This window comes from Cervus elaphus, chromosome 1 (genome assembly GCF_910594005.1).
Source record: "Cervus elaphus chromosome 1, mCerEla1.1, whole genome shotgun sequence".
In the NCBI taxonomy this organism is placed as follows: Eukaryota; Metazoa; Chordata; class Mammalia; order Artiodactyla; family Cervidae; genus Cervus; species Cervus elaphus.
Genome location: NC_057815.1, coordinates 58,922,933 through 58,947,797, shown reverse-complemented (window position 1 = coordinate 58,947,797; position 24,865 = coordinate 58,922,933). Strand labels below are relative to the sequence as shown.

The 24,865-nt window shown below is 38.3% G+C and overlaps 1 protein-coding gene across 1 annotated transcript; it reads right to left on the bottom strand.

Annotated features, from left to right (window-relative positions):
- Positions 1-4,883: 4,883 nt before the first annotated feature.
- Positions 4,884-5,828, bottom strand: LOC122694141 (olfactory receptor 6-like). The gene has a single exon (XM_043902507.1). The coding sequence runs from the start codon at positions 5,826-5,828 to the stop codon at positions 4,884-4,886; it is 945 nt and encodes a 314-aa protein (XP_043758442.1).
- Between the last annotated feature and the right edge of the window lie 19,037 nt (positions 5,829-24,865).

Here is a 24,865-nt window from a genome sequence, read left to right as displayed (position 1 = left end):
TCATGTACTTTCCCAATATTTTTCCACTTACCCAATTGCCAGTGAGGCTCTTTTAAAAGCCTGAGTATGCTATTTATTAGAAGATAGTAAACCTGAGTATGTGAAATAGAAGCAACTGGGAAAATTCTTCTACAGACCTTATAGTCTAATTTACTGTGATAAGACAAGAAATGCAACCTAAAAGGGGAAAAGGGAAAAAACAGTTCTGTGCAGTAAACTGGCTTAAACCTGGGAAACAGACAGTCAAGTATCTATCTACAGTGTCAGGTGCTGAGGCTGGTATTATAGCTTCAAGGATGAATAAGGTTAATTTCTGGGCTAGAGAAACTCACAATATACTCAGAGTCAAGCACAAACTGCCATCTGTCATTCAAAATGAAGAGGTGCTCTGGTCGAGGCTGAATATTGAAAGACAATGCCCCTTGTCCCTGCTTCACTGTGTAAGTGACTGCCATTTACCTGATAAAAATGCAGCAAGCTGATGATCTAGTGCTTGCAGAGACTGAAAATACCTCTGTGGAACTTACTGTATATCCACAAACCTATATGGTAAGAGGAACTCACAAATGAGTAAGATTTGGGTTGGTGAACATGAATCTACTTCCTTTTGTGACCCCTTTCTTCATTATGTCACTCTGTGTTAGTCATCTTTCAGGTTTTTTAGTGGGTTCATATCTCTCTTGACTCTTGCCCTTTTCCATCTTTGCAAGCCCTGATCTTTATTACTGTCCACCATTTTCATCTATCTAATTCCTGCAAGTGTTAGCCTAAATTCTACTTCTACTGGAACATTTTCTCTGATCATCCTAGGTCTAACTATTATTTGTTTCCAAAGAATCCTATATTCATATCATTACACTTAACGCTGGAGGCAATTGTGCCTTTATCTTCCTCACTCATCTCTGAGCTATTAGAAGGAAGACTCTGTGTTTTTTTGGTAGTTGTTGTCCACTGTAGTCTATCACAGAACTTGGCAAGAAATAGGGACACAAGAAATAATGAATGAATGGAGTTAAGAAAGATGAGTATATTGTAGTTACTGAGTGTGCTGCAGGAACTAATATCAGAATGGATGTTTCATATTGGAGATCAGTAAAAATAAGGCTGATTTGGTTCAAGTGGCAAAAATGTCAGACATTGTTGAGCTTCATGAATGGTAGAGTGATTCTAAAATAATAAATAAATGCACGGGGAACTCTGTTCAATATTATGTGGCAAACTAGATGGGAAGGGAGCTTGTGAAAGAATGGATACATGTACGTGTGTGGCTGTATCTCTTTGCTGTATCCCTGAGGCTAGCACCTTATTAATCAAGTATACTCCAGTATAAAATAAAAGGTTTTTAAAAAGACTAGAATGAGTAGATACTATTTAATTCAAATTAAGAATTACTAAATAGTAGAGTAACATTTCAAAAGCAATAGATAAGAAAGATTAATATAAGAATGTTGAATAATATATTCAAGGGGCTTAGATCAAAACTAGGAGACAAATTTTAGACTCCAACTTTAAATGAACAAAATGTGGAGTCATAATAGCCTTTTCTGATTTTTGTTTTCATATTTTAACCTCAGCTTGATCAATTTTATAGAATTCTTCTTGGTATTCTATATTTTCTTATCAGCAGGTCCCATAATGATATATAACACTTGCGTTTGCCTTAGAAAATTTGTATTTGCTTTCACCTATTGTATGTGAGAACATGTTATATTGATGTATTGAGGGTTTCAGCTCAAGCATATACTGTTGTGATGCCATTCTCTTAGTTTGCTTATAATAGTCATATATAGCATGATAGGCCACAAGAATCCAAAAGCCCAAAAGGGAGTGTCTCAAGAGATACATATCAACTGCAAAAATTGCATTAATACTGATTCTTTCATCTCTTGTGAACTACTGATCCCATTCCTGTAATAAGAAATAAGCTCTTATAGTCCTTGAAGGGTTTTCCTGGTAGCTCAGACAGCAAAGAATCTGCTTGCAATGCAGGAGACCTGGGTTCAATCCCTGGGTCAGGAAGATCCTCTGGAGAAAGGAATAGCTACCTACTCCAGTATTCTTGCCTGGAGAATTCCATGGACAGAGGAGCCTGGTGGGCTATGGTCCATGGTGTTACAAAGATTTGGACACAACTGAGTGATTTACACATTTGCTTTTTTTTACTTTCAAACATGGATGAGAACTGAGAAATGCTCAAAATTATTATTATTATCAATGGTAGTTGATCACCAATAACACAATATAATTGCAAAGAGCACTATCATCACCATCACTACTACACTATCATGTCTTTTCATCACATTTACAAATCTTATGTACTGAATTGCTTGATCGAGACACCAATGTTATTAACAAAAGTCTCTCTTAGAGCTATGATCACAGACTCGTATTACTTAACACAGTTGTTAAAAGTTAGATTCTTTGGGTTCAAATAATGGTTTTGATATTTATTTAGGTACACAATTTCAGGTAACTTATTTAAATCTCTCTGTGTATGCTTCACTTTCCTGATATTTAAAATCAAGTATCTAATCATAACTAACTATGGAGGCATTTTGAGAATAAAATAGATTATTTGTGTAAAGGGTTAATGAAACCATTTTACATATGTTAATATTTACTGTTGCTCTCTCATTTCAAGGAATATATTGTCATATACAGTGCATATTAAATACACTTAAAGATTAAAGATTATACAATGAAAGTGACAAATAGATTCAAGATATTAGCTCTGATAGAGTGCCTGAAACTAGAGACAGAGGTTCATGACATTGTATAGCAGGTGGTGATCAAAACCATCCCCAAGAAAGAGAAATACAAAGTGGCAAAATGACTGAGGAGGCCTTACAAATTGCTGAGAAAAGAAAGGCAAAAGGCAAAGAGAAAAGGAAAGATATGCCCATATGAATGCAGAGTTCCAAAGAATAGCAAGGAGAGATAAGAAAGCCTTCCTGAGTGAACAATGCAAAGAAATAAAGGAAAACAATATAATGGAAAAGACTAGAGATCTCTTCAAGAAAACTAGATATACCAAGGGAACATTTCATGCAAAAATGAGCACAACAACGGACAGAGATGGTGTGTAACTAATAGAAGCAGAAGATATTAAGAAGAGGTGGCAAGAATACACAGAAGAACTGTACAAAAAAGATCTTCATGACCCAGATAATCACAATGGTGTGATCACTCACCTAGAGTTAGACATCCTGGAATGCGAAGTCAAGTGGGCCTTAGGAAGCATCACTACGAACAAAGCTATTAGAGGTGTTGGAATTCCAGCTGAGCTATTTCAAATCCTAAAAGATGATGCTGTGAAAGTGCTGCACTCAATATGCCAACAAATATGGAAAACCCAGCAGTGGCCACAGGATTGGAAAAGGTCAGTTTTCATCCCAATCCCAAAGAAGGGCTATGGCAAAAAATGTTTAAACTGCCACACAATTGCACTCATTTCACACACTAGTAAAGTAATGCTCAAAATTCTCCAAGCCAGGTTTCAACAGTATGTGAACTGAGAACTTCCAGATGTTCAAGTTGGATTTACAAAAGGCAGAGGAATCAGAGATCAAATTGCCAACATCCACTGAATCATAGACAAAGAAAGAGAATTCCAGAAAAACATCTACTTCTGCTTCATTGACTATGCTAAAGCCTTTGACTGTGTGGATCACAACAAACTGTGGAAAATTCTTCAAGAGATGGGAAAACCATACCACCTGACCTGCCTCCTGAGAAATCTGTATTCAATTCAAGAAGCAAGAGTTAGAACTGGACATGGAACAATCAACTGGCTCAAAATTAGGAAAGGGATGCCTCAAGGCTGTATATTGTCACCTATTTAATTTATATGCAGAGTACATCATGTGATATGCCAGGCAGGATGTAGCACAAGCTGGAATCAAGATTGTTGGGAGAAATATCAATAACTTCAGATATGAGGATGACAACACCCTTGTTGCAGAAAGTGAAGAGAAACTAAAGAGCCTCTGTTGAAAGTGAAAGAGGAGAGTGAAAAAGCTGGCTTAAAACTCAACATTCAAAAAACTAAGATGATGGCATCTGGTCTCTTCACTTCACGGCAAATATGGGGTAACAATGGAAACAATGACAGACTTTATTTTCTTGGGCTCCAAAATCATTGCATGTGGTGGCTGCAGCCACAAAATTAGAAAACACTTGATCCTTGGAAGAAAAGCTATGACAAACCTAGACAGCATGTTAAAAAACAGAGATGTTACTTTGCTGACAAATGTCCATCTGGTCAAAGCTACAGTTTTTCCAGTAGTCATGTATGGATGTGAGACTTGGACCATAAAGAGAGCTGAACGACAAAGAATTGATGCTTTTGAACTGTGCTGTTGGAGAAGACTCTTGAGAGTCCCTTGGACTGCAAGGAGATCAAACCAGTCCATCCTAAAGAAAATCAATCCCAGATATTCATTAGAAGGACTGATGCTGAAGCTGAAGCTCCAATACTCTGGCCACCTTATGTGAAGGGCCAACTTATTAGAAAAGACCCTGATGTTGAGAAAGATTGAAGGCAGGAGGAGAAGGGGATGACAGAGGACAAGATGATTTGATGGCATCACCGACTCAGTGGATATGAGTTTGAGCATCTCTAGGAGATGACAAAGAACAGGGAAGCCTGGACTACTGCAGTCCATGGGTCACAAAGAGACAAGATTGAGTGACTAAACAACATCAATGAAAGATTAAAGCAGTAAATATTGTGTTTTGTTTCTGTTTTTAATTTCTTCTGTCTTCAAATGCTGTGATTACTTTAAGAATCTAGATCTATGGAGCAAGTAAGCATGCACAACCATTGGAAGTGTCTCAGGAATGACTTCCTTGCTGGATCAGTCTCCTCCTCAAGGCAGCAGGTCTCAGCTGAGCAGGAAGCACTGGCCAACACCCACTGTCTTTTTGATGGCATTCTTGACTTCCTGGTTCCTCAGACAGTAGATGAATGGATTTAGCATGGGCGTGAGGACTGCATACACAGCTGAGATGAGTTTGTTGGAGTTAAAAGAAGCAATAGCTCTGGGCCGAACATACATGAAAATCATGGCTGTGTAATAAATTATGACTACTGTGAGGTGGGATGCACAGGTGGAGAAAGCCTTCTTCCTTCCCTGGGTGGAGGGTATACACAGAATGGTGGAGACAATGTAGACATAGGAGAGGATGGTTGTGGTCAGAGGGAAGACAAGAATGACAATAGCCAAAGCAAAGTCCACTAGCTCAGCTGTGGACATGTCTTTGCAGGCCAGTTTGAGGATTGGTGAGATGTCACAGAAAAAGTGGTTCATGACATTGGAGCTACAAAAGGCAACATGTGAAATGAAATAGACCTTGATTACAGAGACCATGAAACCACTCATATAGGAAAAAGCCACCAGCTGCACACAATAACCTGTGGTCATGATGACTGGGTATCTGAGAGGGTGGCAGATGGCCACATAGCGGTCATAGGCCATGGCTGCCAGAAGTACACACTCTGTCCCGGCAAGCGAGATAAATAAGTACAGCTGGGTCATGCAGCCTGTGAAGGAGATGCGCTGTCTCTGCAGGAGGAATCCATCCAGCATCTTGGGGACTGTGACAGAGACATACCAGACCTCCAGGAAGGACAGGCTAGTCAAGAAATAGTACATGGGCTTATGGAGGGAGCCAGTGACCCAGATAGTGAGCATGATGACAAGATTCTCTACTACCACCAGCAAGTAGACCACAAGGAAGAGGGAGAAGAGTAGGACCTGCAGCCAGGGGGCTGTGGGGAAGCCCACCAGGATGAACTCACTCACCAGAGTGATGTTTCTCCCCAGCATGACTAAGAGCTCTGAGAGGCAGGAAGTCTTCTATGACAACATCGCAAATAAATGACTATGGCATTGAAGAGGAGACCAGTACAAGTTAATAAATCAGTCTTTCCTGGGAATGAGACTCATAAAATAATCTCTGTTAGTATGAAGTCATTTTCTAATGTGAAGCATACATTTCCATCAAAATTTTTTTTATATTTGTTATGAAAACATCCCAGAATCAAAGTGCACTCCTGTCTGTAACTTTCCTCACCTGATGAAATATTTGAACGTCACTCTCCATGTCATGCCTAGCTCCTTTGTCCATGAACATGGACTGATAGTCTCTCCTTTGCTGGTTTCAGGTCTCTGTTTACTTAGAAACTCACAGCACAAAGACATTTTTTCTGCCTGAAAGGAAATGTGTAGGACAACATGTCAGAGAAAGTTCAAGGAATCAATATTGAAGTGATTTATTGCTCATAGTCCTTGATCCACCACAGTTTCTTCGGAGTAGAGTCTGTGGAAATTAAAAATCAATAATAATTCTTGGATAATTCCTTAATGACATTCTAATTGCTTTTAGATAAAATAGGAAAAAGTTCTTGTTACTACACATAGGCTTTCTCTAATTTGACCCCTACCTATTGCCTAGCGTCATCTCTTTTGACCCTCATAACTGGTATACTACGTTTGAGACATACTCAGCTACTTTCTCCCCAAGCTCACTGTAATTGCTCTCACACTTTGCATGACTTTTCCCTCTTGTGACTATGGCCATTCCCCAATCTTTATCTGCTGATTTCAAAGTTCAAGGTTTCATCTAAGGGTCATCTCACCAAATCAAGGTCAAGTGTCTAAGTCAAATGTCTAGTCAAGGACATTTGTTTCCAGTGCACAAACCCCTTACACCTTGAGATTTTTCTCTACCACACTGCAATTTTCCAAAACTTGGGACTCTGTCCTTTATGACGATGACCAGTGCCTATGACAATGATTTGCAAACACATTAATATTAAACAAATGTGAACTAAAAAGTAAACTAATGAATCAATCCCTTGTAGCCTTGAGATGCAAAAGAAATAGGTAAGGTGCAGAGGAATGTGATCTCAGGATCTTTACTGGCAGGAGACTCTGGTCTATCAGGCTATAGATCTTTGGATACACCCTGGACTTGCACAACCAGGGTACTTTTATAGCAAACATATCCACCAGATATGAGAACACTGGATAAGATACTTGGTAGGTCAGGCTCTCTAAATATCTGCCATTATCTCAGATTTTGGCCCTGAGTGGGAGGAAAGACAGGAAGGAACATGAATGCAGTACATAGAGAGATGGGTCTTATACCATGAGAAGGCAGAACTATTCATGAGCTAGTATAACTGTTTTAATCTGTATTAAGGAATGAGGGCTTCCCAGGTGGTGTTAGTGGTAAAGAACCCACCTACTAATGCAGTAGACATAAGCGACACAGGTTCAATCCTTGGGTCGAGAAGATCCCCTGGAGAAGGAAATGGCAACCCACTCCAGTATTCTTGCCTGGAGAATCCCATGGAGAGAGGAGCCTGGTGGGCTACAGTCCATGGGGTCACAAAGAGTCAGACATGACTGAGCAACTTAGCAAGCAAGCCAGCAAGCAAGGAGTGAGGTCACCACAGATTCACCGCTTGAAAACATATAAATACTATGTATATCCATTAAGTGCCTCCCTCTTCCATAAAGCTGAAGTTAGTCCTATCTTCAAACTGTTACTCATTCTTTCTGCCAAATTTTTTGTCCACCATACTATTCACTTGGCACGTGAAGGATTGGAGGTCAATCAGGGTTTGCCCAGAAATTTCACAGTTCTACCTATCTTCTGGCCATGGCTTGTGAATCCTGAGATGCAGAAATACATTTTATTGGCACCTCCTTTCCATAGTAGCATACATCAGCAGAACTCAATGCTTATTGAGTGGGAAGAGACTGTCTCTTACCATCAGCCTGATATCCTGTCATTCACTCCTGATGTAGTTTACTAGTAAGGAGCTCTTTGCCTAGTTCCTCAGTGCCTTTGACTAAATGCTATTCCTGAGGAAAAGGATCAATTTTGAGATTCCCCATAGGAAGTTGCACCAATGTAGTGGCACCTACTCTTTGGGATGTGTGTAACATTTCACATTTTCATCATCAGCTATACAATTTTTCACACACCTTTACATACCAGTTAAGAACATTGATTTTAGGGTCAGAGCAAGATTTTAGCACTAGTTTCAGTACCTAGTAGCTGTGTAATACTGCACAGATCACTTATCAAGTATGTACTTTCATACCATCTCCTCTAAATTAAGAACATTATAATAATGTCAGTTTACTGGATTGAGTTGTGAGAATTAAATGTGATATTGCTAGTAAGGAACTTAATATAAGCCTTGGTCCCTGATTATTTGCTACATGCATTATCTGTTATTAAACTTTGTCACACAACATTTATCCATATTTACTCAATTACACGTGCTCACATTGAGTGACAACTCATGCATCCTCATAAACACAGTCATGCATCCTCTGTCTTTTACTCACCTTTCCCATTATATTCTATGGAATAAAATAACTCTAATTTCCTTGAGTATAGGGCTATAGCATCTTTGAAAAGACATGAGTTTGAGATCACCCAGAGCTCCTTATTTTCTCTTTAGTGTATTATGATCATAAATCCAACTCTCCTGCTCCTACTTCATATTCTCCTCCACTTTCTTTGGAGGTACACAAATGTACCTCCCAGTAGGCTCTATTTTGAAGCATGAAGAATTGCAGAGAAACTCTATTTTCCTGGCATTCAAAACTAAGAGCACTGAGCTTTGACATCTCTGTAGTATCCAAGGAAAGAAATCCTTTCGTTGTGCTATAGAACATTTTTTAGTCCTTGTTCTTGTTCTCATAAACAATACAGCCACTAAGAGTCTTCTAAAACAAAACACACATCCTACTCTAACACCTAAAAGACCTTCCACTAGCCCAAATTTCCCCTAGGGTAAATACCCTGAATCTTTATTTCTTGTCATTTTCCCCAACATCCTTTCTTCTGTTCAAGAACAGAGCCTGCTGCCATTTCCCCCAAGTCCCTCCTCATTTTCCTTGAAGCTTCCTTCAGGGATCAAGCAATCTCTCTTGGCAGTTCCAGATGCTCACCATGATCCATTTGTTCTCTTCTGATAATGGAAAATCCTTCAGACCTTTGCACTGATCATGATAAAGCAGACTGGCCTGCATATTTGTATGCTTCCTGAAGATCCATGTCTGGTCTCTGCTTAGACTTCATGGTAGGTGTTGCAGCACTAAGACTGGAAGACTGGAGCCAAGGTAGAATATATTTAACACTTACCTACTTTTTACCCACGCCTTCCTCCCAGGAGGCTCACTTGTACTCTATCTGTCCTGGCTCTAGGGAAACAATGTCTGCACTGCCAAACTACATCCAGGAGACCTGGACAGGGATGATGTATCTCCATCCATTTACCATTACTCTTTTAACTGGACCACGTCTGTCTGTATCTGTGTGTATAATATAGTTGATTCCTTTTACTCCTGAAGCAACATGAAATACTCTAAAATCAGGATAAGAAATCTAAGTGGGTTAATAAAATAATGAAGATATTCACTTCATTATTCTTTAGATACAATGTTTTCTGCATACATTCTTTGATATAAAAATTTGTGAGTCATGGTCTCTACCTTCTGGAAACCTATAGTGTTGTAAGTAAAGTGAGAATTACAAACTACAGTGAGGGTAGAACATGACATGAGCTATGAGAGATACAAAATGCTCTAGAAACTCCACTGAGAGAAACTTTCTATTTAGGAGCCTGGAAAGGGTTTCATTAAGATGGTCTCATTCCAGATTCATGGCAGAAAGACAGTTTAGCTGTAGTATGAAGGGAAATGATTTTGGCTCTGCAGTCAAAAGATCTGGTTCCTCATCAAGTTTCTACCATTTTTAAGATATTTGGTTTTAGAAAATTGTCTGTATCCCTCAGTTTAGTTACTCATAAAAGTGGGTAACAATAATTCCCTTGTTGATATCCTGTCAGGATATCAAGTTAGGATAAAAAGTTATCTGTATAAAACAATTCAAGCACTGCTTTGTGTGACAATTATACAAACATAAAATATTACTCATGTTGGAATATGTACCACAGACACAATTTGATCAGTGTAAATGTGGTGAGGGGGCATTTTGTGTAGAAAGACAAGCACAGGAAGGAATATAGAGTTAATGACAGCAGACAAGGACATGATGGAGTAATGAGGCTTTCACAGTTACTATAAATCGCTCCCATGCCTCAAATGTTCTACTTATCAATCATGTATAGTCTGTGATTTTAGTTTTGGCTTCTACTTTATATAAAGTGATGTTCTGAAGAGACTGAGGTGGGGGCAGGGAGCCAATATATATAGCAGTTTTTGTGACAAAGAGCAGGTAGCCAGAATATCAAAAGATTACTGTTATTTAGAGAAAACCAGACATCTCAAATCAATAAAATTAGTGCTTTTCCATGTATGGGAAGATGCAAAGTTTGAGCTCATTGGAATAATTTATTTCCTCTGGGCTGGTATCCTGTGCTTTCTTATCCTTAGTCTTCTCTAGGTTCACGACTGGGAGTAGTTTTTGCAGCAGTGACTGCTCAGTGACCAGCATTTTGTTTTCATCCTGAGTTCCCTCAGGGCTCGTCACTGGGACAGCTGTAATGTGGTGGCTTGATAGCTACAACATCCTTTGTTCACTGATGTGGAAGGCAATAACTCTCCCTCACAATACCATAAAATTTACCTATTTAAAGCTCATAATTTAGTATATTTACAGAGATATGTAATCATCACCAGTTTTCCAGGTGGCACTAGTGGTAAAGAACTTGCCTGCCAAAGCAGGAGATGTAGGAGTCACGGATACAATCCCTGGGTCAGGAAGACCCCTGGAGAAGGGCATGGCAATCCAATCCAGTATTCATGCATGGAGATTCCCATGGGCAGAGGAGCCTGGTGGGCTACAATCCATAGGGTCGTGCAGAGTCAGACATGACTAAAGAGACAGCAAGCACACACTCACATAATCATCACCACACTTCATTGTTTGATCATTTTGTCACCTTCAAAACAAACCTCGAACTCATTCACTCCTGCCTTCCCCTCACCTCCACCTCCTAGCCCTAGGCAACCACTGTCCTACTTTCTGCTGGACATCATTTATCTCGGACATTTTAAATGAATATCATATGATATGTGGTCTCTGTGTATGGCTTCTTTCACTTAGTACACTGTTTTTGTATGTATCAGTATTTCCTCTTCATTGCTGAATAATATTCCATTGTATCAATCTACCTTATTTTGTTCATCCATTCATCAGTAGGTGAACATTTGTGCTATTTTCACTTCATAAGTATTGTGGCTAATGCTGGAATAAACAGTTGTATATAGGGTTTTATGTAGGCATAGGTATCATTGCTCTTGGGTACATATGTAACAGTGAAAGTACTGGGTCATATATTAACTCTTTGTTTAACGTTTTGGGAAGTTAACAAACTGTTTTCCAAAACAGAAATGTATACCATTTCACATTCCTACCAACAATGCACGGGGTTTCTAATTTCTCCACAACCTCATAAATACTTATTATTGTCTGTCCTTTTGATTATAGCCATTTCAATTTGGCAGTCATGTGCATTTTTCAAATGACTAACACTGTTAATAATCTTTTCATATGTTTATAAGTCAGTTGTATATTTTCTTACTTTCAATCTTGGAAGATCAAGAGATAGCACAGTAATGAAGAAAGTAAAAACAAGGTGGAAAAATAGTGAAGAAGTTATCCTCAATTCCTTTCTCTGAGGTAGATCTGGGTTGGAAGAAGAGAGAAGATTTCAGTTGGATAAGGGATTGTATTAGACTGTATTAAAATTTTTAAAGACTTAGATTTACTGAGAAAACTAGGAGATTCACATGATATTTCATCCAGGGTTGGTAAGAACTGAGTTTATAAAACATACTGAAGGAGGCAGTCATGAGAAAAATAAAGCTGCTTTTTGCTTTTACCCTACTGATTCCAACTCATTCAATAAACCAGTTTTATTTGTCATAAAAAAGAAAACCACTTCTAGAAATAAAGATGAAAAATTCATATCACAAGAAATAAAGAGATAAAGAAAGTTTGATTCAACCAGTACATAGGAAAGAAATGAAAAAAAAAAAAAAGAAGAAGAAGCATGGAAAACAAACCAACCATAAAATGAAATTGTCAAAATATGATCAGTCTTACCAATTCTGACAATAAATGTGATTAAGTATAATTAACTGGTAAAAATATACTATTTCAGGGGGAAGTTAAAATTAATAGAAAGTAAAATCCAACAAGAAAGCTCATAGCAACAGAAATAATTTTAAATATACAGGGAGGAAGAAAATAACAAAAATTCATAACGGCACTTTAAACTATCTTTCAGAAGCAAATCGAAAAAGCACAAGTTAGCAAAGATGGGAAAAGCAAAACCAAAACAATTAATCTGTTACATCCCATATTCTCCTCTCCCCTACTCAGTTTCTTTCCCTCCACAACAGTTTTATCAAAAACATTGTCTACTCTTGCTGTCTCCATTTACCTACCTTCAATTTATTTATTGACCCAACTTAATCTGACTTGAGCTTCCCTTGTGGCTCAGATGATAAAGAGTCTGCCTGAAGTGAGGGAGACCCAAGTTCAATCCCTGGGTCGGGAAGATCCCCTGGAGAAGGAAATGGCAACCCACTCCGATACTCTTGCTTGGAAAATCCCATGGATGGAGGAGTCTAGCAGGATACAGTCCATGGGGTTGCAAAGAGTCGGACACGACTTCACTCAGACACACAAGTGACTTCACTTTCACTTAATCTGACTTACTCCCCCATAGCTCCAAGAAAACAACATTTGGCAAGGTTAGTAAAATCTTCCAAATTTGCCAAATTCAGAGGAAAATGTTTAGTGTTGCCTTATTTAACCTCTCAGTAGGATTCAACATGGTAGACAAGTCCCTACTACTTGAACTATTCTCTTCCTTTTAATTTATAGGACATAAGCATCCTATCCATCATCACCACCATGTAAAGAATCTGTCTTTACAATGCAGGAGACCCAAGTTCTATCCCTGGGTTGGGAAGATTCCCCTGGAGAAGGAAATGGCAACTCACTCCAGTATTCTTCTCTGAGAAATCCCATGGACAGAGGAGCCTAGTGGGCTACAGTCCGTGGGGTCGCAAGAGTTGAACATGCAACTTAGTGACTAAACCACCACCACCACCATTCCCTACCACCTCTTCTTGGGTTTCTTATACAATCAGGTGTCTCCTTTCCCCACATTTCTTTCTGTTGTTGATTTCTAATTTAATTCCATTGTAGTTAGAAAACATGTTAGAAAGCTATAGGATACTATCAAATCATTCAAATGGGTGGGGGTGCTGACAATTCTGGGAGGTCAGAATTGGCTTCCTTTAAGAAGTGGCTTAAGCTGAAATCTGTCAAGCCAACTAGAAAAAATAAGTGTAGAGAAGAGCATTATTGACAGAAGAAACAGTGTCAACAAAGGCCCCATGGGGAGTGAAAGAATATAGGGCACTCAAGCAAATGGGAAAAAAGAGGAGCCAGTGTACTTCCATAATAACGTATAAGCAGGAGAGTGGTGGAAGATGAGGCTAGAAAGATAAGCAGAATCCACACCATGGAGGGCTTTGTCAGCCATGTTCAAGATTTCAGTCTTTCTTCAGAGACCATTTGGAAGTCAACATTTCCCATAGCATGTTGTAACTTTCTAGCATGCCTGTATGCTAAGTCACTTCAGTCATGTCCGAATCTTTGCGACCCTATGGACTGTAGCCCACCAGGTTTCTCTGTCCATAGGATTCTCCAGGCAAGAATAATGGAGTGGGTTGCTGTGCCCTCCTCCAGAGGATCTTCCTAACCCAGGGGTCGAACCTGTATCTCTAATGTCTCCTGTTTTGTCAGGCAAGTTCTTTACCTCTAGCACCACTTGGGAAGCCCATAGCTTTCTTTGTTGTTGTTCAGTTGCTCAGTCGTGTCTGACTCTTTGCAATCCCGTGGACAGCAGCATGCCATCCTCCCTGTCCTTCACCATCTCCTGGAGCTTGCTCAAACTCAAGTCCATCGAGTCATTCATGCCATCCAACCATCTCTTTCTTACATTGCACCAATTGCTGCTTTCTTATGTAAATGAATCTTTTCTGTTTACTTCAAAGGATTATGAACTCCATGACAGCATATGTTATGCCTGCTTTTGCTCAACATCCCTAACACATTGGGATTGGATAGGCAAGAATGAATGAGGGAGACTTATTAGTGGTCGAGGAGACAGATGATGGTAGTTTGTACCAGGATGTTGGTGATGGGCAAATATGAGTAGATTTGAAAGATATTTGTGAGGGGAAGTTAATTGATCATAGTGATAGATTAAATATACATGATGAAAATTGTTGTTGTTCAGTCACCAAGCTGTGTCTGACTCTGCGCTCCCATGGACTGCAGCATGCCAGGCTTCCCTGTCCCTTGAGTTTGCCCAAGTTCATGTCCATTGAATAGGTGATGCCATCCAACCATCTCACCATCTCTCAACCTTCTTCTTCTGCCTTCAATCTTTCCCAGCTTCAAGGTCTTTTCCAATGAGTTAACTGTTTGCATCAGGTGGCCAAAGTATTAGAGCTTCAGCTTCAGCATTAGTCCTCACAAAGAGTATTTAGGGTTGATTTCCTTTCAAATTGATGAGTATGACTGCATTCACTTTCTTTTAGTTGCCATTTCCTTGGAGATCATCCTCCACCCCTTTACTTTGAACCTGTGTTTATCTTTCAAGCTGAAGTGAGTTTTTTGGAGGAAGTATATAGTTGGGTCTTGAATTTTAATTCATTCAGCTACTCTGTGTCTTTTGTTTAGTGATTTAACCCATTTACATTTAGGGTGATTATTGATGAATGAGGAGTTATACTACCATTTTGTTTCCTGGTTGTTCTCTATCAGTTCTTTATTCCCAGGATGCCTTAAAAGTTATTTCTCTGTCATTGACTTTTGACAGTTTTACTATAATATGTCTTAAAGAGGGTCTTTTGGCACTGAGATAATTAGGTCTTCTCTTAACTTCATGGACTTGTACATCTGGTTCCTTCCCCAGATTTGAGAACTATTTCTTTAAATATACTCCTTGATCCCTTCTTCCTCTCTTCTCCTATGGATACCACTACCCTTATGTTGCCTTTCATAACAGAGTTGGATAGGTCTTATAGAAATTATTCATTTTTAAAATTTTAGTTATTTCCCCTCTTCTACCTGTATCATTTCTAGATTTCTTTGAACTTGCTAATTCTCTCTTCAATATGGTCTTCTCTATTTCTAATGCTTTCTAATATGTTCTTCATCTCATTTATTGAGTACTTCAGTTCCAGGATTTCTGTTTGGTTGTTTTGTAGTGTTTTAATCTCTTTGGTAACTTATTCTTTATTCATTAATTTTATTCCTGAGCTTATTGAACTGCCTTTTTGAATTTTCTTATAGCTTGATTAGTTTCTTTATGACAGCTATTTTGGGTTTCCTATAAGTTAGATCACTTTACAGTAAGCCCCTTACATACAAATGAGTTTCATTCCAAGAGTGCATTTGTAAGTCCCCAATTTGATTATAAAGTTCAACAAAGTTAGCCTAGGTACGCAACTAACATAATCAGCTATATAGTACTGTACTGTAATAGGTTTATAATATTTATCACACAAATAATACCCAAAACAAATTCAAAACATAAAGAAAATATTTTTAATCTTTCAATAAATTTCAGTAGTACAACAACTAGCATACAAGGGCTGGCATTGAGTGAACATGTAAGAAGAGGTACTGAGTGGAGGAAGGAGAGGAAGTGGAAGATGGTAGAGCTGAAGGATCATCAACAATAGGAGATGGAGGACAAGCTGCAGTTTCACTCACAGCTGATGGAATGCACATTTGCACCTTTGAAAGTTCACAACTTGATGGTATATGTGTAGGAGACTTACTATATTTTGTGTATTTAAGTTTTGTTTTTGAAGAATTGTCATGTTCTTTTTGCGATATTATATTACCATGATTTTTCATGGTGATCAAAGAGTTGTTTCTCTGCTGGTACATTTGAAGTAGTGAATACTTTTCTTCTTTAGGTAGAGCACTGTCAACTTGATTCAAATGTTAATAATTCAACAGATTAGTAATTAGAGCCCATTGTTTTTTTTCTCAGTAGATGGCACTATAACGGAAGTTTCTGGTTTCTGGTTTCTCCTACCTGAGCTTTCTTCTGGTTATATATGTGCATCTACACTTTTCACCCTCCCCCTCTGTCAGAGGTTTCCCCCTGTGCCCTCATTGTTGCTTATGCTTCCAGGGTTGCTGGTGACTTTTTTGTGCTTGTGTTGCCGTTGTCTCTGGCATTGCCATCTGAAACACTCAGTTGCAGGTAGCTTTGTTTTGTCTGGAATCATCTGGTTCGTGGGCTCAGTCAGAGTAAGGAAAGATGAGGGGAAGCTGGGATGATGAGTGCCTCTGCCAGTCCAGGGCTGTTAGGCTTGCGGGCACCAGCACTGCAGGTGGAGGATGGAGGGGGCAGAGTCACGGACGCCTGCACTGCTGGAGGTAAAGGTCTCGGGCTCTGCTGACACCGCTGCCCAGTTCCCTGTGGCTGCGGGCACCATCATGCTGGGAGGCTGGAGTCATGGGCACTGCTCCCCTCCTGCTACTGCGTTCTCTGGGGCTGTGGGCTCAGTTGCTACAGCTGGGGGTCCCGGATTGCAGGCACCACCTCCACTGTTTGGCTGCTGTGCCCCCTCTATGTGTTTCAGCCCACCTATCTTTACATATACAGATGTGTGGAACTCTTTAGCATCATGGTGTGTTGGACAGAGGAAACTTTGTTCAGTTATGGAAACTACTGCTTATGCCTTGAAGGGAAGAGACAAAAGAAGTGCCACAGGCTGCCATGGTGCTGACATCACCTGCCTTTTCAACCGGTTTAGTGGTTTTCGGCTGAATTGGGCTGAACCTGTGGATGAAATGAATATCCCCAGTGAATGTGAAAATTATGATTCTCCTGATAACAACTTTAAAGGCTAATTATGAGAAGGAAAATATTCTCATCAGATGGACTCTCTGCTGGTTACCCAGGTACTTAGATTCTCTGTGTAAGGACCCCTTGGTCATTGTGAAGGCTGGCGGTTATTTGAAAGCATTGATTTGTTTCTGTGTCAGTCCCTGTTACTGCCTTTGGAAATTTTTATACAACTCTGTCACTCTATTTGGTGAGAGAATTTTTCTTCCGGCTTTATCCTAGAATCAAATGCCATGGCTCTGATCCCTTGTACTTATTCAGTTTATCTGTAGCTGTTTAACTGCCACCTTTAGCATACCATGAACATTTCAGTTTCCTTATCCAGCTGTCTCTGATCTTAGGGATCTTTAGGGTATTATTGGAAAAATTTACTTAAAAACAAGTTTTTTCTTTCACATATGCTAAGTTTCACATGTCTATATCTATCTGTATAATCTCTCTATATCTCTACATATATGTGTTTGGTTTCACATATATGTATATTTACTGTTATCAGTTAGAGGCCATATACTTTCCATTACCTAGACATTTCTCAGCCTTTGTAGTCCACTGAAAATTTTGTTTGAAATGCATAATTTGTCTGAGCCATATACATAAAGGAACAGAAAATCTAAATAGAATAATTGTCATGAAAGTAATTGAGAATGGTATTAAAGCATTGCCTCTGTCTTTCCTTGCAAATAAAATGGAATGAGATAAATAAATCAGGCCCAGATGATTAAAAAGGGAATAATACTAGACTTCAAAAGTAATGCCAATGATATAAGAACAAATCCCAGACTTAAAGAGAGAAGGAAATCCTCTAAATTATTTTACAAATGCTATAATGGTTAAAAGTGAGGGCTTTGAAATAAGGCTGTATGCGTGTGTATTCAGTCATGTCTGACCCTTTGCAACCCCATGAACTGTAGCTGGCTAGGCTCCTCTGCCCATGGGACTTTCCAGGCAAGAAGGCTGGAGTGGCTTGCCATTCCTTTCTCCAGGAATTTCTCGAACCAGTGATGGAATCTGCATCTCCTGTGTCTCCTGCATTGGCACACGAATTCTTTACCACTGAGCCAATCAAGCCACCTGGATTCAATTTCTGGCCTCATCATTTATTAGCCCTACAATGTTAAACAAGTTATTTAACCTCTCTGGCATCAGTTTCTTTCTATTACAAAAGGGATAAAAACATTGCTTACGAGTTGCTGTTTTAAGGTATCAGTTCAGTTCAGTCGCTCAGTCTTGTCTGACTCTTTGCAACCCCATGAATCACAGCACGCCAGGCCTCTCTGTCCGTCACCAACCCCCAGAGTTTACTCAAACTCATGTCCATCGAGTCGGTGATGCCATCCAGCCATCTCATCCTCTGTCGTCCCCTTCTGCTCCTGCCCCCAATCCCTCCCAGCATCAGGGTCTTTTCCATTGAGTCAACTTTTCACATGAGGTATACCTGAGCTAATAGACCTAATACTCTTTGAATGCTTGGTATACAGTGTGTAAGAGATATATGCCATTGTTTTTGTTGTTGCTATTATTATTACCATTACAGTTGCAAACTGAAAAAAATTAAAATAAATGTACATATTAATCTCACTTATAAATAACTGGATCAATATTCGAGTTCCAGTTAGCAAATAGAATCCAGAAACATTACAAAATAAAATACATAATATCAAGTAAGTCTTGTTCACTATTAGGAAACCTACTATCTTCTCCATGGATATAGAAAATGCATTTAATAAAAACATATATCCATTTATGGCTAAAATTTTAATAAAGTAAGTATAGATAGATACTTCTATTGTATAGTAAAAACACATCCCTCAGATAAGAACTCATGTCATTTTTAATGGTGAAAAACCAAAAATATTTTCACTAAAGCTAAGAAAAGATACTCACCACTTTACTATGATACTATATCCACTTTATTTAACATTTTTATATCTGTGCAAATTAATGAGATGTGATAAGAGCAAAAAGACTTTAACAAATTGAGAAAGTGGGTGCCAGCTTTTTTGCAACTGATAAAATATTAAACCTGGAAAATCAGTGTAATCAATTGAGAACCAGAAAGTATGTAAAATTATTCCATTATTTGGTTATAAGATTAATATTAAAAGGTCAATGTTTTAAATGCTTTTTATCAATATCAGTGATTGAAATCAATATCAATTATCAATAAAATGTTTATATGTACAATTTGGAGATGGTTGGATAGTATCATCAACTCAATGGACATGAGTTTGAGCAAACTCCAGGAGATAGTGAAGGACAGGGAAGCCTGGCATGCTGCAGTCCATGGGGTTGCAAAGAGTCAGACACAACTAAGTGACTGAACAACAACAATGTACAAATAATATGTGGTCAGTAAATATAATAGAAAAGATGATTTCATATGCAATGGCAACTAGGAAGAGGTAACCGATTGGATTTAAAACCAATGTATAAATGATCTCAAGAAAATTCTAAAGCCTTTGTGTGGTACATAAAAGACTTGAAAAGCTGAAAGGATGCATTTTTTTGAGGAAGCTTTATTTCTATAAAGAAATATATTGTTCTTAAATTTAAATATATTCAAGTCAATCTCAGTAAATATAACTTTCTGTTTAGAATTAGTCAAGCTGATATATTCAGAAAAATACATGTATGAATAGTCAAGAAAATTTTAAAATAGAAGATATGAGCTTGTACTATTCTTTCAAGACACACAAAAATAAAAGAAACTTCATATTTAAAAAGATTTTGGTTCTGGTTTATAAATAGGAAGACTTAAAAGTCCATAAAAGGAAGTCATATTAACTCTGTCTATGATTAAAATGTTATTTAAATCAGTGACAGAAACATAGTTATCAAAAACTACATAGCTGTAAGAAAATAATATTTTTTCTCCTTCTTATTTATTTTACCAAAATAATTTGTGGAAGGGTACAATTTCAAACAAGTAAAAAATTGATAAATGTACTAGAAGAAAATGAAATCTGTTATTATAACTCTTTTTGATGGTCTTATTACTGATATAGAGAATGCCATTCTAAGCAGGAAACAACCATACTCCAGAAAGAAAAGATTCTGTACATGTGACTACATAAAGCTCATTTCTGTAAGTTAAGAAATGCTTTATACAAAGTCAAAAAAAATGTATGATTTTACTTACTGTAAAATAAGTATCTGCAACCTTTATGTGAGACAGAGTTCTTAACATGTGAAAGGTCTTACAAATAAATAATTTTTAAAAAACCGATTCAATAGAGAAAGAAACTAATGACACCCACAGTCAGCAGAAAGATTGGTGGTGGTTGGTGGCTTGGTCACTCGGTTGTGTCCGACTCTTGCAACTGCATGGACTGCAGCACGCTGGGCTTCTCTGTCCCTGAGATTTCCCAGACAAGAATACTGGAGAGGTTGCACTTTCCTACTCCAGTGGATCTTCCTGACACAGGGGTCAAGGATGCATCTCCTGAGTCTCCTGCATTAGCAGGCAGATTCTTCACCACTGAGCTACCTGGGAAGCCCCATTTTTGCTATAATTTTTTTTAATTTATTTAAAATCAGATATGTCAATATTTTCCTTAACTATTGCCTGATTTTGGTTTTATTACAAGGTTTGTCTCACTGAAATAGTATAGGCTACTGAAAATATTTGTCAACTCTGGGATTTTTCTACATTTGGATTTTTATTTTATGCAAATTTCTAACAAATATTTTTCTAAATGATATATACCATTTTTTCCAGTCAGTTTTGTTGAACACAGCTCCTTTCTGTACTTACCTAAAATTCTACCTTTATATTATATCAAATTTCTGTTTTTGTTCTTTTTTTCATTGAAGTTTTTGATTTTCTAATTTTTGTTTAATAGCCTTTTCCTTGCAGGTGCTCTATAAATAAGTGTGAAAAGCAAAAGTATTAGTTGCTCAGTCGTGTCCAAGTCTTTGAGACACCATGGACAGTAGTCCTCCAGGCTACTTTGTCCATGGAATTCTCCAGGCAAGAATACTAGTGTGTGTAGCCACTCCCTTCTCCAGGGGATCTTCCTGAGCCCGGGATCAAACCCAGGTGCCTTGCATTGCAGGCAGATTCTTTACCAATCTGAACCACAGGGAAGCCCTATAAATAATATAGCATAAAATGTGAGCAATTTTCTCAACATTTTTAACCTTTTGATCATAATTTAATGGATATTCTTATATAATTAACCTTTCAGGTGATCATTATAATTATTTGGTCAAATTCTCTTATGAATTCTGAATATAATTTTTAGCATCTTCTTCTAGCTGACGATTCACTTGTAGGGAACTACTTAAATATCTCTCTTTCTCTGATCTGAGCTCTCTTTTCAATGACTTCATATGTGGCTATGTGAATTTTTTTTTTTTTTTTTTTTTTAGTAATTTTTGTTTGTCTGCCTTCCCTTTGTCTCCTCTACTAAGGGTGCAGTGCTCTAGTATTCATTTATATTCTGTTTGCAGTTGGCAGAACTCTTGGATTATAATTTGTGGTCAGGAGATAATTTCTGAATGAATTGATGATTTTTCTCTCTGTCTTTCACTAAACTGAAGTTTCTGCAACTGTACAGAGTGAGGGGTGAGGTAACAGCGAACAGTGTCTTCGTTAAAGGAAACAAATAGAATAACAAACTTAATAGGTCTAGAAAAGGACTCTATGAAACAGTTAAGGTTTGCTTTTTGTTTCTGTCTCCTTCCCTGTGACAGCATCATGGTAAGAAAAGAATGAGGATTTTTCAGCCAGACTTACTTTGCTTCGTTATTGAACCTCTCTGGTTAACCTCAATGGGTTAATGCAGATATATCCCTCATTTTATGGTCTATATCTTAGCCTATACTCAAACCAGGTTGTAATCCTGAAGACCAAATCTGGGCAGATAGGATCCCTTTTCTTCCATTTGTCATTTGAACTTCTATGACCATCTGGAAGGAAAAGACCACTTAACTTGTTCTGTGCCTTTCAGGCTCTTCTTCACTAACTTGAACTTAATTTTGTTTCAGTTTGTGAATATGTCTTTGTTGTCCCTCTGTGCTGGGAGGATGCAGGAGTGGGACCGGACCAGATTTTGCCCTGCTTCTCATTTTCCCAAAGTGAAACTATACCCTGGCTTTGCAAGTAATGTTTTTTTGTCTCAATCATTTAAATCATTTAATGGAGAAAATAACCATAGATTCGAAAAGAGTCTTACACAGATATTCATGTTTCTGACTTGGCTTCTCCTTTATTAATCATTGTAGATTTTCTGTTTTATTTTCCAATTTCTGGAAATAAGCTGACTTTTACTCTCAGTAGGACTTTTTGCTAGAGCAGAAAACATTTGTCTAAACTATAGCTTTGAGTGAATAGATGTTTTACTCTGTTCTTTCCTTCCCAACTGAAAAAACCTAGACCATCTCTGAGAAGGAAACAAACATTTCAAACATTGATTCAGTGACAGTTGCCTCAAAGTTAGAGTTTGGAAAGATAAAGGCTACGACATTTGAAAAGGTGAAGGTTACCTGTTTTATCTAAATATAAAACATAGAAATTGTGATATTTGAGTCACCAGTCTACTCATTTCCCATTTGTAGTATTTGATGTTAGAAAGCTACAACAATGAGCTGTCTCCTGATTAAGTTCTCTGGGTGTTCACCTGTCTCTCTTCCTCTATCGTCTCCCCCATCTTTCGCCAGGATGTTGGGAAATAGATTGTGTTGGGGAGGAGACAGAATTCACATTGTGGAATTCCAGGCTCCAGGCTTTCTGAGCAGCGGAGCACATTCTTCATTGTCTAGGTTGTCATCAGATTTCTGATTCAGCTGATTCTCTTGTGCCTGCTCGTGTAGGAGTGAATCTATTCGTCTTCTACGAGCAGCTTGAGCTGTGGCTTACCCTGCCCTGCTATTTCCATTACCAGTCTTCCAACCATTTTCAAAATCTCCTATCCCCTCACAGACCCTCTTCTGTTCTCACCATTGTAAATTTATGTTAAAGAGGTTTTTGTGTTTATTTTTTACTGTCATTTTAGCAGAAACTCTGAAGGGAAAGGGAATACATATGTAAGTTCAATCTGCCATCTTTCCTTGGAACCCTATTGGCTATCAAACAAGCTAACATCAGGAGGTCCTTGGCCATCCAGTGACTAGGATTTAGCACTTCCACTGCCGAGGGCCTGGGGTTCAATCCCTGGTTGGATATCTCAGGGAAGTAAGATCTCATAAGCCACACAGCACAGCCTATACACACACATATATATATGTTGTTGCTGTTGTTTAGTCACTAAGTCATGTCTGACCCTGTGCAACCCCATGGACTGTAACCCACAAGGCTCCTCTATCCTTGGGACTTCCCAAGCAAGAATACTGGAGTGGGTTGCCATTTCCTACTCCAGGAGATCTTCCCGACCCAGGGATCAAACTGATGTCTCCTGCTTTTCCTGCATTGGCAAGCAGATTCTTTACCACTGCCCCACCTGGAAAGCCCTATACATAAATATGCAGATATATGTATTTATACATGCACACAGACACATGCACACACAGGCTAACATCTCTCTCTTCTTAAAAAATCTGTTTACCTGCCACTTCATATACTTTCATCTATTGCTCTGCCTTCATCCTTGACTTCTCAGAAACTTTGTGAAAGAATTATCTATGCTAATTCTCTTTACTTTCTCACATTCTATTCTCTCCTTCCCACCCCTGGCAGATATGTGTCAGTGTACTGAAACAACTCTGGATAAGGCCATCAGTAGCTTTCATATTGCTCAAGAAAGCATTTACAAAAAAATTTTTGTAGTGTTCTCCTTATACTTAGGAACAGTTAAAAACAAAATTCAACTGAGTAAATTTTAAAGATCCCTTAGGTTTTATTCAGTGATTCATGTATGGGTCAGAGTCCAATCTAGTAGACAGAAGGGATCTCTGAAGAGCTATACAATGAAGTAATTTAAAGACACAGGGGAAAAGAGACAAAGAAGCTGAACTAGGCAAAAAACCAGATTGGTTATTATGGTCACTTTCCTTATAGGGAATGGCAAAGATTATCAGACAGATTGCCTAACCAATGCTGATCAGATAATTCCTAATTGACTGGTATTAGACTAAGTTCTGGGAAAGCCAAAACTATAATTAAGTCTCAGTTTTCTATGTGAGGTTAACATGACTGACTCAGTTTGGGGCTTGTTGTTTGATTTTTGACAGAGCCTATGACGATGTTCCTGCTTCTTGAAAACATCACTGACTTTCATGACAGAATACCGTTCTAGTTTACCTCCTTTGCAAATCTGGCTGTATTTCTGTTGGTTTTACAGACTCATCATACTCTGAATAGTTGCACTGCTATGATTCACGACTGTCTCTTTATAAGATCTTCCTCATCTACTCTGTACTCTCACTTTAAATGACCCCTTGGCTTCACTAGTCAAGCATGTGTAAATTATTTTGTGATTTATCTATCAAGCGTTGTATCAGAGTTCTATACAAGAAACAGAACTGTTACATTGATAATATGAAATATAAGATTTGTTACAGGGATTTGGTCTCATGTAATAATATGACTATTGTGTGATTAGTCTCTGTGATTAGTGCTGGGCCTGAAGTCATCAGGACAGATATTTAGGGAGGCAAGAGGAACATGTATAGAGAAGCTCTACACAATCAGCAAAAACAAGACCAGGACCTGACTGTGGCTCAGATCATGAGTTCCTTACTGCAAAATTCAGACTTAAAATGAACAAAGTAGGGAAAACCAATAGACCATTCAGGTATGACCTAAATCAAATCCCTTACAATTATACAGTGGAAGTGACAAATAGTTTCAAGAGATTAGATCTGATAGATAGAGAGTCTGAAGAACTATGTACGGAGGTTCATGACATTGTACAGGAGGCAGGGATCAAGACCATGCCCAAGAAAAAGAAATGCAAAAAGGCAAAATGGTTGTCTGAGGAGGCC